A 13,197-nucleotide genomic window follows, 5' to 3' on the forward strand; every position below is an offset into this window, starting at 1 on the left:
AGGAAGGGGAAACTTTATTGACACATTCCTGGGGTCAGATACATCACATGATCACACTGACAGAACCACAGGCACATAGACACAGGCAACAGAGCATGCACAATGTCGGCACTAGTACAGTGTATATCCACCTTTCGCAGCAATGCAGGCTGCTATTCTCCCATGGAGACGATCGTAGAGATGCTGGATGTAGTCCTGTGGAACGACTTGCCATGCCATTTCCACCTGGCGCCTCAGTTGGACCAGCGTTCGTGCTGGACGTGCAGACCGCGTGAGACGACGCTTCATCCAGTCCCAAACATGCTCAATGGGGGACAGATCCGGAGATCTTGCTGGCCAGGGTAGTTGACTTACACCTTCTAGAGCACGTTGGGTGGCACGGGATACATGCGGACGTGCATTGTCCTGTTGGAACAGCAAGTTCCCTTGCCGGTCTAGGAATGGTAGAACGATGGGTTCGATGGCGGTTTGGATGTACCGTGCACTATTCAGTGTCCCCTCGACGATCACCAGTGGTGTACGGCCAGTGTAGGACATCGCTCCCCACACCATGATGCCGAGTGTTGGCCCTGTGTGCCTCGGTCGTATGCAGTCCTGATTGTGGCGCTCACCTGCACGGCGCCAAACACGCATACGACCATCATTGGCACCAAGGCAGAAGCGACTCTCATCGCTGAAGATGACACGTCTCCATTCGTCCCTCCATTCACGCCTGTCGCGACACCACTGGAGGCGGGCTGCACGATGTTGGGGCGTGAGCGGAAGACGGCCTAACGGTGTGCGGGACCGTAGCCCAGCTTCATGGAGATGGTTGCGAATGGTCCTCGCCGATACCCCAGGAGCAACAGTGTCCCTAATTTGCTGGGAAGTGGCGGTGCGGTCCCCTACGGCACTGCATAGGATCCTACGGTCTTGGCGTGCATCCGTGCGTCGCTGCGGTCCGGTCCCAGGTCGACAGGCACGTGCACCTTCCGCCAACCACTGGCGACAACATCGATGTACTGTGGAGACCTCACGCCCCACGTGTTGAGCAATTCGGCGGTACGTCCACCTGGCCTCCCGCATGCCCACTATACGCCCTCGCTCAAAGTCCGTCATCTGCACATACGGTTCACGTCCACGCTGTCGCGGCATGCTACCAGTGTTAAAGACTGCGATGGAGCTCCGTATGCCACGGCAAACTGGCTGACACTGACGGCGGTGGTGCACAAATGCTGCGCAGCTAGCGCCATTCGACGGCCAACACCGCGGTTCCTGGTGTGTCCGCTGTGCCGTGCGTGTGATCATTGCTTGTACAGCCCTCTCGCAGTGTCCGGAGCAAGTATGGTGGGTCTGACACACCGGTGTCAATGTGTTCTTTTTTCCATTTCCAGGAGTGTAACTTTCATCACAGGCGTGAAAATAGAAACAAAGAAATTTTCATGCTTCCTACATACAGACTCAGTCTTTCTGCATGGACCCCACAATATATATGAACAAAAATATGCAATAAGCTAAAAAAGACATATTTTTGTAAGATTGAAACAGAGTCAATAAAAAGGAAATGATAAAGCACTCTGGTACATAAATGCTATTACTTTGCTGATGAATATTTTAATCACAATCTTACCATTTGAGCAGGATAATATGAGTGTCTCTCCTAACAGTCATCAGTCACATTTTCTCTCCTGTTTTAGCAGACGTTTGCAATTTATTTGTTTTTTTTTTTTGCAATATGTACCTGAAGTCAGCCCAAAGAAATCCTGCTCATCACATCTTTCATATGATTCCCAGCGGCAACAGAAAATGTTGGTTTGTTTCCAGGTAAACCAAAAAGATTTTTAAAGTAGGACAGTAAAACGTGAAGAATAATCACTACTCCAGCAGTGAATGCACCACTCTTTCCCGTGCTGACTACTACCAACATGCACAAGTGCTGTTCAGTCACTGCTGGAGTACAGATTATTCCTCAAGTTTTACTGTTCCTGTTAATACATACTGATAAAACAAATAATACACACTACCGAATAGGCATGTAAAATTCCACTTTAAAAATAAGTTAGTTTGTAATCGGACACAAACCAATTCTTTCTAGTGATGATGGGTGACATACAAAAGACACAATGAGCTGGATTTCTTTGGGCTGACTCCAGCTACATGTTGCAAAAAAGAAACTGTAAATATCTACCAAAACACTACAGAAAATGTGTCCTAGTTTTAAAACACTGTAGAAAGAGAAGCACTACTCAGAATGTCAAATTTGAACAGCATATTATTGATGCAGGGGGAATGTCATGGAAAAAGAAATATTACAAATGGATGGCACCGTAAGCATCTTAATGTAAATGAGGTCATCTACAAATCACAGATGAACCACAATTCGGTTCCTATGGTTTGAGTTGCATATTACACCATTCATACTGTTCAATGTGCATGACTGCACGAGTTTCCCTTTCAATAGTTTTGGGAGTGTTAGTTAGCTAAGCCCATCAGCCAAGGTTAGGTTGTACAACATCAGATGGGAACAATATGTTTTTAATTTTCATGAAGCCAAAAGATGTATGAAATGCAAAATGACATCAGTTTGTAGTTGTCATGAGACTGGTGCAAGACATGTTCAATATGCTGTCCATAGTTTTGTGCTGAAAGCTGAAATCAAGAAACAGAATGTTCCATGACAGATTGGAGTGTCTCATGGGTTGTGTTCAGAACACATTGCACAATGCATGCCATCAGTTCAGCTACATTTTTAATTGGAGCACTGATCACAACATCTTTCAGGTAACCCCATAGCCAGAATTTAACACAGATTATGATCATGTGATTTGGATAGCGAGGCTATAGGGAAATGATTGCTGATAATTTTAACATTTCTGAAATGCCTCTGAAGCAGCCATATCACTGGCTATACAATGTGTAGAGGAGTGCCATCTTGCATAAAACCTACCCACACAACCATGCTGCTGAAGGATTGGAATGGCATTGATATGAAAAAGACTCTCAGAGCATTTACCAGAAATGGTATGGGTAACAGGACCCACAGGACTAACCTCAAAATACAGCCCTGCTGTCAACACGCAGCACCATACAATCTCATTTGCTGAATGAAGTAGCACTGGTTGATGTGTGGGTAGATTTTCTGTTGCACATATTCTGCAGTTGTGCATACTGACATGTTCTTGAAGATGTTAATGGGCTTCATACGTCCACAGAACGTTCTGTGGCCATTCATTGTTCTCTTCCATGTGAGCAAGAAATTCCAGAGTGAATGTTTGTCTTTCTGGCACATTGCACTTCACAGGAAACTGGCTTTTCCAATTTTGAATCATTTTCTCCAGACCATTAGCAGACAGGAGACCAACACCTTGTTTCATACCCTTGAGTAGGACTTCTGCAGGGCTACTGGCACACAGTCACTGTTCTTGTTAGAGAGCTTTAGCAGCAGTACACTACATTTCAAGGGACAGTCATGTTGGGCATCTTGAATTGCCATGCCATGGGCCATGCATCTGTTGCTTTGTATATTCTGATGCTTATGCTGTAAACGTCATCTATTGGTCAAATTTTCATTAACTTTTTTTTTGTTCCATGGCATTTCCCCCTGCATTAATAATATGATGTTCAAATATAACATCATTTTGAGCAGTGGTTCTGCTTCTACAGCATTTTCAAACTTGAACTTTAATTATGGACACCCAAAGTGTGTGTGTGTGTGTGTGTGTGTGTGTGTGTGTGTGTGTGTGTGTGCGCACCTGTATAACAACCAAGAACAGCTTTTTGTTCCCCTCCCAATCTCCATAATATGCCTCTTAGTCCTATGCTCTTTCTGCACCCATCTCCATATCCTATGGCTCCCCTACCCCTGTGATCAACCACACTGCAAGACTTGCCCTATGCACTCTCCTACCACCATCTTTACCAGCCCTGTAACTGGAAAAACACATACAATTATATGTTAAATGATACATGTTGTTTACCAGCTGTCCTGTAAACACTGTTCAGCCTTTTACATTGGCAACACTACCACCAAATTATAATTTAGGATGAACGGACATAGGCAGAAGGTGTATACTGGCAACACAAAATATCCTTTTGCAGAGCATGCTCTACAATGTGGTAGACATGACCTCAGTGCCAGTTTCACCACATGTGCCATCTGGATTCTTCCAGCAGAACCAGTTTCTCAGAACTCTGCAGGTGAGAACTAGCGCTACAAGATGTCCTTGGTTCTCACCACCCACCTGGCCTTAATTTCCATTACTTTCTTCTGTGTCACCATTTCTTCACCCATTTTAGTTTCCTACATCTTTCATTTTCTGAATTGTCTATTTTTTGCCTTCCTCCTCCCACCTCTGTTACACACAATGCACTTAGCTTTTTGCCCTTATTAACTCATGCATGATGTTTTAGCAGTAACCTCAGTCTTGCATATTACCCTGTCTCCCATCTTTTAGCTCTCAGGTTTTCAAACCTTATCCAGTGCAATGATTTAACATCTATGTCATGAGACAGTAAAATTCTGATTCTGATTCCCACTCCAAATATAATAAGGTTCTCACAGACTGAAATTACCCTCTCCACCTTGTCCAGAAACAGATACCATGTGCCTTGTCTCCCCAGTCACCTTCCATCACACACACACACACACACACACACACACACACACACACACACACACACACCTTTCCAGCCACAAAGTGGAACCCCTCTTTTGATTCAGTACCACCCAGAACTGTAGCAACTGATTCACATTCTATGCCACAGTTTTGGCTCCCTCTTTTGCGCTGATGAAATGAAAAACAGGGTCCCTACTATCCTCTTCACCCCCCTCCCTCCTCCTCCCCCCCCCCCCCTTGCCCATGGCAGTAGGATTCCACTGCCCACCCAACCTACATAATATCCTTGGCCGTAACTTTTCCATTCCTATTTGTTGTTCCCTTAGATCAATAGAATGATGTTTTCCACTTATAGCACTGGCTCTGAATCCTTCACATGCTATGGCGAATCATTTCTGTATAACAAAAAAAGAAATCAGTCTAAAATTGTTCCCTACACAATACCATGACTTTATTTATACACATGGTGCTGAAAGGTGAACTTGGAGTTTTTTTCCTACCACCAAACACCTGAGAATGATAATCCAAATATAATTTCATCCAACCATTCAGCATGCCTCTTAAATCATATTGTCCAAGCTTACTCAGGAGAATGATCAACTACATCAAATGTTTCGTTACATCTAAGAGTAACCCAGATATTTCTGTGTGGTTGTCAACTGCTTTCACGATATAGTTTATCAAGGTGAAAGTAGCTGTTATGATAAAGCGCTTTAGCCTCAACCATGTTAATATCCAGGAACAATATTATTTTTATTGAATAATGTAGTCAGCTATTGTGTGAATACTTTTCAATAATTTTTGAAAAACCAGATACCAGTGACACAAGCCTATAGTTCCTCAGACATTGTTGATCATCTTTTTATATAGAGGTAATACTTCCATTGCTTATATCTGCTGTGGGAAGATACAACCTGATAATGAAGAATTACAAATATCTAACAAAGGAGGAAGTACATGCCTTGCTGATATTTTAATAACACCTGGAGGCAGCAAGCAGTGAGTTGAACTCTTTGGTTGTGGCAGTTGGCTTCTAGCTTGTCAACATGTCAGATTTTCTTTGTACCATGTGCATTAATGAGCAATAAACTATCATGTACACTTAGCACCCAGTGTAATTTATGTTCCATTTACCAAATCCAAACAGTGGAACTACAAACATAATACAGAATTTCATTAATACCACCTTAATACTTACTGCTCAGTGGATTAACAGGATTTATAAATTCAGTTGAGTCTACTGGACTGAGAATAATGGCTAACATGAAAGCGCCTTGAATATTGTATCAGTTCAAATGTCCACTGTAACTCTGTTCTCATATCACCACTCTTCTACATAATATTTGAAATGCTATTTTTCACAGTTGTTTTGTTAATTCATTCACTTCAGTAATACTAAAACTTACCCTACTCTCAAGAAAGAAACTTTATAAAGTTTGTAATATTAGTTTTTCCATGGCTGTTTACAGGTCCTTGTCTGCCTTCAGGTACGTGAGTAAGGTACTCACATTTTGCTTCTGCATTATGACACATCAGCTTGCTAATATACATGATATCATTATGCCCAAATGTTCATGTTTCACGTGGCAACCTTACTAATACTCAATGTATGAACTGCTATGGAAATAAATTATACATTCACTTACCCAGAACATCAATTACCACATTTTTCTGATCAGATCCTTCTGAATTTTCTGCAACACATGAGTAAAGACCAGAATTCTGATGTGAGGCAGCAATTATTGTCAAACTGTTATCATCAGATACTGTAACATCATCTGAAACAGGAAATGTATGATATAAACATATTACTTTATGTTGTCTTCAACTGACACTCCCACAACTCCACAGAATTCTCTTTATTAACACCATACAATAAGTATATAAACATTTAAAGAAAAAAATAATTATTTATTTTTTAAAAGATCATGCAATATTGTGAAAGATTTGTGATTAGCAATTCAAAATACACACATCTTTTTACCGTGTTTTGCAATGTTTGGCTTTAAATCAATGTCATCTTGAAGTGTGGTCAGAATGAATTATCATTTTTTTAAAGTTTCACATGTACAATAGCCAGTACAGTCTTCGACATCCTTTGCCATCTCTCACAGAATTACAATGTCATCAGCAAAACTTAAAGTTCTATTTCTTCTCCCAGATCTGGAATTCCATTACCAAATTTCTCCTGACTTCACTTTACTGACTGCTCTCCATACAGATTCCCAATATAGGGCATAGGCCGCAGCTCCCACTCCCTTCTCCATTAGTGCTTCCCTTTCATGTCCTTCAGTTTTTATACACTACCATAAAAAAATAGTATACCTGGAAAGATGACACCAATTTTGATCCAGTGATGGCATATATCACCTGAGGGACAGTAGATGCACTGAGATGGTTTCAATGTTGTCTGCAAACAGATAGAGTAGTGGCATAGTTACCAGACAGCCACTTAAGTCTACCCTTTAATAGGGAATGGTCACAGCCAGAAGGCTCAGTGTGGTGTAAATGTGTGAATCAAGCAGGCAACAGTGCCACATAGGTACACTTGTGCTTCCTTTAGCCAACTCAGTGAGCTTGAAAGGTGTCAAATTGTCGCTTTCTGAGTGGTGGGATGATCCTTTTTGAAAAATTACCATACAAATTCAGTACACTGTGTAAATTGTGTAATGATGGTCCTATCAATGGTTGTGTGAACATTGTCACACCCACAGATGAGGTTCTGAACATCCAAGCCTAACAGATGCCCACCAGGACTTTCATATTGTAAGGACAGCAGTGGCAGATCATATAGCAACCACAGCACAGATAAGAGGGCTTGTGAGCCCAGATGTGTCAATACAAACTATTGCAAACCAGTTATTAGAAGTGGAATTACTGCCCGCACATCTCTAGCTTGTCTTCCGCTCATGCTATAGCATTGATGTGCACAGCTCGACTGGTGCCATCAGAGGGTCACTTGGAAGGTGGAGTGGCATGCTGTGTGGTCTTCAGTGATGAAAGCAGAATCTGCTTGCATGCAAGTGATGGTCATTTGCATGTACAATGTAGACCCAGTGAGTGCTCCCTCATAGAGTGCATTAGCCCAAATTGCATTGGCCCCTCTGCAGGCCTTATGGTCTGGGATGTGATAAGCTACAACTCTCATTCAACTTTGGTGTTTCTGGAGGGAATGGTATCCAGTGCATACAGAATGTTGTTAGAGACGTTCTTTTGCCATTCTTGCAAGGGGAAGGTTATGTGTTGTTCAAAGAGGATAATGCTCTTCCTTACACTGACCGTGAAACATGATGTGCCCTGCAAGATGTGCAGCAATTTCCATGGCCATAACAATCTCTGGACTTGGCTCCAGTTGAGCACATATGGGATATGATGGGAAGAGAAGTGACTCATGTGACTTTTCAAGTAACAACTCTTGCAGAATTACATGAACAGGTTGAGTAGGCATGGAATAATGTATCCTAGGACAGTTTCACCAAATGTATGATTGACTGGATGCCAGAGTCAGTGTCTGCAGTGCTGTCCATGCATGCCACACCATGTACTAATATGGGTGTTTCAGCATGGGTCAATACCTGCTACCACAGAACGGCTTACGCTACTAACCTGTAAATGTAATCACTTCATGTACTCCATGTTCACTTTCGCAAAAATAAATCTAGAATGAATTGGAAACTTCTGAAAGTGTATACTACTTTTTAGTGTAGTTGCAGTCTGGCTTCTATACAAGTAAGTGTATACTACTTTTTAGTGTAGTTGCAGTCTGGCTTCTATACAAGGTGTGGATAACTCTTCATTCCTACTATTTTAGAAGCATTTTCTAAAGCTACAAATTCTATTCATGTTGGTTTATCTTTCTTCAAACTACTTTCTGGGTCAATATTGCCTCAAAGGTTCTTAAATTTCTCCTGAAACCAAACTGTCCTCTCCCAGATCTGTTTCTACCAGTCGTTCCATATTTCTGTAGATTATTTACATACTTTACAACCATTACTTATTGAAAAGATGGTTTGGTACTAATCACATATGTCAATACCTAACTTTCTTGGTATTGAGACTATCACATTTTTCTTTATTGTAGGTTGAAAACTCAGTGACCAACTATCAGACTATAAATACAAACTCTCAGGTTTGATTTTCATCTTGTCCTATGATTTTTATATGTCACTTATCACTTATTTTGCGTCTGATTGCTGGCGGGTGTGGCCGAGCGGTTCTAGGCACTTCAGTCTGGAACTGTGCGACCACTACGGTCACAGGTTTGAATCCTGCCTCGGGCATGGATGTGTGTGATGTCCTTAAGTTAGTTAAGTAGTTCTAAGTTCTATGGGACTGATGACCTCAGATGTTAAGTCCTATAATGCTCAGAGCCATTTGAATCATTTTTTTGCGTCTGATAATGTTTACTAAAATTAAAAATGCTGAGTTGCACCTTGGTTCCGAGTCAATGTTAAACTGTAGGTCCCCCTATAGCTGCTGGTATAAGTTACTTAAAAAGACAGTGGAAGGGGCTGGTAAACCACCTCCCAGAAGAACATGCCAGGTGAAGCACTGTGATGATCAAACGACCCTCTTTGTTGATAGTTTTACATTTTCACACTTTTCTCTTCAGTGGTCTGTCAAATGCTTCACTCATATTACCTTCACACATTTCCTCATCCCTTCCCATAATTATGGCTTCAAGTTTTTTTTCTTGAAATAGCTCTTTTACATATTCCTTCCATGTTTAAGCCATCTCTTCTTTGCCCTCTGAGCTCTTAATGTTCATAGAGCTGTTTTCCTTCTATTCAGATGTTTCTTTAGTTTTCATAACAGTTTGCTGAAGTCATTCGGGGGTCTACAGCTTTGGATTTCTTCTCTAGTCTAATAGTTCCACCTTTACCTATACAGATTTAATTTTATAATCTGAAAAATTAAAAATCAAATATTATATAGAAATATTCTGATTACTTTTAATTTTCTTTCATTAACACAGCTGGGTATTTCTTGTAATATCAATCCAATTCTTTGAATGATTCAAAGAATGAGAAGGTTTGTAAAAAGTAGTTACATTGGCAAAATGCCACCTGGTTGATGCCCAAGTTAACTTACTTAATTAAAAATGTCTTGCACTCTGGAGTTAACATTAATTTACCTCCTAGATATGCTTTTCCACTGTTGTAGTGAGGATAGTGTCAGTCAATGAAATTAAACTCTTAGTAAAAATTATCGTTATACCCACTTCCTTACACAGCATTCGGTAGCTTGGTTGGTAGAGAGGTGGAATGTTTAATATCATAAGATGGTATCATTATAAGATGGTATCCACAGGTTTCTGCTTTGAATCTAGCCTGCAACAATATTTCAACTAATATGTAAAACAAATCGACAGTCCGTCCATTTGAAAACCAAATCACAACTACAAAACTTTACCACACCGATTAGAAACAGTGTATTGTTGTTGTTTTCCTTGGCATTTACATGCACTTACATTTGCAATAGCTGTTCAAACATATCACATCCAAAAAGATATTTTCTAGTCAATGTGACCACACACTTTTTACTTTATGAAAAACAACGTTGTTTTATCTTCGTACTGTCCAGCTCAGATACTTATTGTTTAAGCTTTCACTATTTTCATCAGTTACTATGTGGAGGCCATCTGGGTGTGCACAAGGCACATATGAAAATTGGCAAACACATCACATGGAAGGTGATAGTCACTGAAATTAAGGACCCAGTAACTGTCAAGAGTGCATGTGGGGCAAACCCAGTACAAGCAGGGTAAAGGGCTTTTTACAGACCACCAGCATCTGTATAAGCTTTTCATCAAATTCCTTGGCCCGCTGCTGTAGGCTTTGTCCTGGTGATCACAGACATCTTTATGCATTTCATTCAACTGAGCCCAAGTAAGCAAACTACTTCAGAAACAAGTATTAGGCTTCAGTCTACCAAGTTCACGAGTTTTGGTCCACCTCGGACAATAGTCAGTGACAACACTCCAGTCTTCCCATCATGTCAGTTTCATGGGTTTCTCTTTAGCCATGGGATAAAGCATGTCTGCTCTCATTATATATCATATGGGGGCTCACAGGAGATGGTATCACTTGCTTTATTGGTTGTCCTTGGCATTCAATACCGTTTGCCATGAGACCCATAAAATGATGTCTGCCAAGCTTTGTTTTCCTATCAATTCAATACACCTGCTGAACAATTTTCAGTCCCTCAATGACCTTTTGTCAGAGTGTGTAGACACAGATGACCTAAAGTCCAAATTGAAGGCTGCAAGAAATAATTTCATTCTCAACAACCAGAGGGAAGCTTGTCTTTACAACTGGGGCAGGCATGTGGTATCAGTGGCTGCAGGTAAGACAGTGCAGGGAGTGACCAAGAACTGCTACTGCAGTGTGATGGACCTTTTACTGTCATGCAAGTCCTATCTCTGGTCAATTTCCTAGTTCAGGACCTTCAGACCCACCATAGGATCTGTGACCGTCTTAACCAACTGAAGCTGAGTTATAGGAAAAGGCAGTGCTGAAATCATGAATGTTTGGTGCCTGGATGTGTGTGATGTCCTTAGGTTAGTTAGGCTTAAGTAGTTATAAGTTCTACGGGACTGAGGACCTCAGATGTTAAGTCCCATAGCGCTCAGAGCCATTTGATTTGAACTCACACTCATGCCGCTCATTACTCTGCTGATGGTAGAATCTTTATCTAACGACTGTTCATTATTGTCAATGCTTGTCACGGCTGATGGTGCAGTAAACTGTAGGTTGTGTGTACTTGTTGTAATAAGATGATGCATCTTGTCTAAGAATCCTTGGCACATGAAGAATATGTTTATTGAAATGTTTGTTTGCTGGAAACTATTGGTTCAGCCAGAGAGATTTTGTCATATTTTTTCTGGTTAAGGTATTTGTTGCCAAGATTGTCTAACTAGTTGTTCAGTACAAAGTCCATCACTAACTAATTTATTATAACTGTTTAAACAGAAAAAATTGTTATTTCAATCAGTTAATTTTAGTGGGATTGCATTCTTGATCTGGGCAACTGTTTAAAAATCTTGCTACAATAAAATAGGCTAGAGTTACCTGTCAGATTGCCCTAACTAATTGTTAAGGGCAACATCCACTATTATTTGGGTTAGATTTTACTTTCTAAAAATTGACTTCTGAATTGGTTAAGTTGTTCCTACTATGGATTTAAGGTTACTGTTTCTTTTAAAAAGGAGTTATTTTCATGTGTTAATGTAGGTAAGCCATCGCTCTTAGCTTGAGTAGCTTTTTCAACATTTTCCTACCACTAAATTGGGCTACTGTTATCCACCAGAGTGCCCCAATTAGTTGCTAAGGACTTCATACACTATTCCATAGAACTGAGCTTACTGTGCTTCTAATGGTCATTTTTCCATTTGCCAATTTTAGTAGGCTAGGGCCCTTACCTTGAATACTTAATACTTTCTTTTAGTAGCACTAAATATGGTTGCTGTTTCTTATTAAACCACCCTAATTACTTGTGGAAGACTAGATCTGTGATTTTATTGATGAAAATTTACTGCTTTATAAATTGCTTTTTATATTTGTTAATTCATGTGATTAAGCACTCTTAACTGACTTTCAATTGCTAACTTTAATGGGCTAGTCTTCTTAGCTCAAGAACCCATTTGTATCTTCCTAGCACAACATACCGAAAAGTTAACTGACTAGTCAGTCTGATTAATTGCTGTGAACCATGTTCTCCATTTCATTGACTAATGGTTAATGTTTAAAAACTTCTATTGGTTGCTAAATTATGTGTGTTGGTACCTCCAGCTTGCCAGTTTGAGGTAGCATTCAATGTTATGTATAAGTGTAAAACTTTCTGCAGTCAAATTTAAGTTACTGAATGCAGTATACCACTGCAGTGTTAATGGCTATCCTACGGGTTATTTAAAGTTCGCCGATCTAAGAAGTATAGTAGTTTCTGTTCCTGAAACTATTATTGTTATTTAAAATGGTTGTTATATAGACACAAACTGTTCATGTGTACAACCCTGTATGTGTTACAAGAATTTTCTTTTTTTGGTAAAAACAAGTTTATTATGAATTAATCAGGATACAATATACCTGTGATGTCTTTTTTTTAGTTGTTATAATAAAGTTTCAAAAATCTAATAGTTCAGTGTCTTCCACTCAAGGATCCTTGTATACAGGCAAACAACTCAAAAGTAAAAGTTGCCTGGGGAAGACTGTAATATGGTTCCTACTTTCAATCATTGTATGGACGCTGAAATGGCAGATTTGAGATACATGACTATGGATTTTAAAAAACAGCTAAAATTTCTCAACAGAGTTATATAGTTCTTCTTATATTTTGGAGTCACAACCTTGATAATTATGTAAAAGCAAACTACTGGCAATTAAAATTGCTACACCACGAAGATGACGTGCGACGCAAAATTTAATCGACAGGAAGAAGATGCTGTGATATGCAAATGATTAGCTTTTCAGAGCATTCACACAAGGTTGGCACTGCTGGCAACATCTACAATGTGCTGATATGAGGAAAGTTTCCAACTGATTTTTCATACACAAACAGCAGTTTGTAATATACCTAATACACAAAGACTTAATGAAAACTTGAA

At 40.2% G+C, this 13,197-nt stretch overlaps 1 protein-coding gene across 1 annotated transcript in view; it reads right to left on the minus strand.

Annotated features, from left to right (window-relative positions):
• The window catches only part of LOC124723147 (hemicentin-1-like), a 754,903-nt gene that overhangs the window by 333,786 nt on the left and 407,920 nt on the right, over positions 1 to 13,197 (minus strand). Inside the window, exon 29 of the mRNA XM_047248337.1 lies at positions 6,242 to 6,373. Within this exon, the coding sequence (XP_047104293.1) occupies positions 6,242 to 6,373 (132 nt within the window). The remainder of the gene's footprint in view (positions 1 to 6,241; positions 6,374 to 13,197) is intronic.

Source organism: Schistocerca piceifrons, chromosome X, assembly GCF_021461385.2.
Source record: "Schistocerca piceifrons isolate TAMUIC-IGC-003096 chromosome X, iqSchPice1.1, whole genome shotgun sequence".
NCBI classification, from domain to species: domain Eukaryota; kingdom Metazoa; phylum Arthropoda; class Insecta; order Orthoptera; family Acrididae; genus Schistocerca; species Schistocerca piceifrons.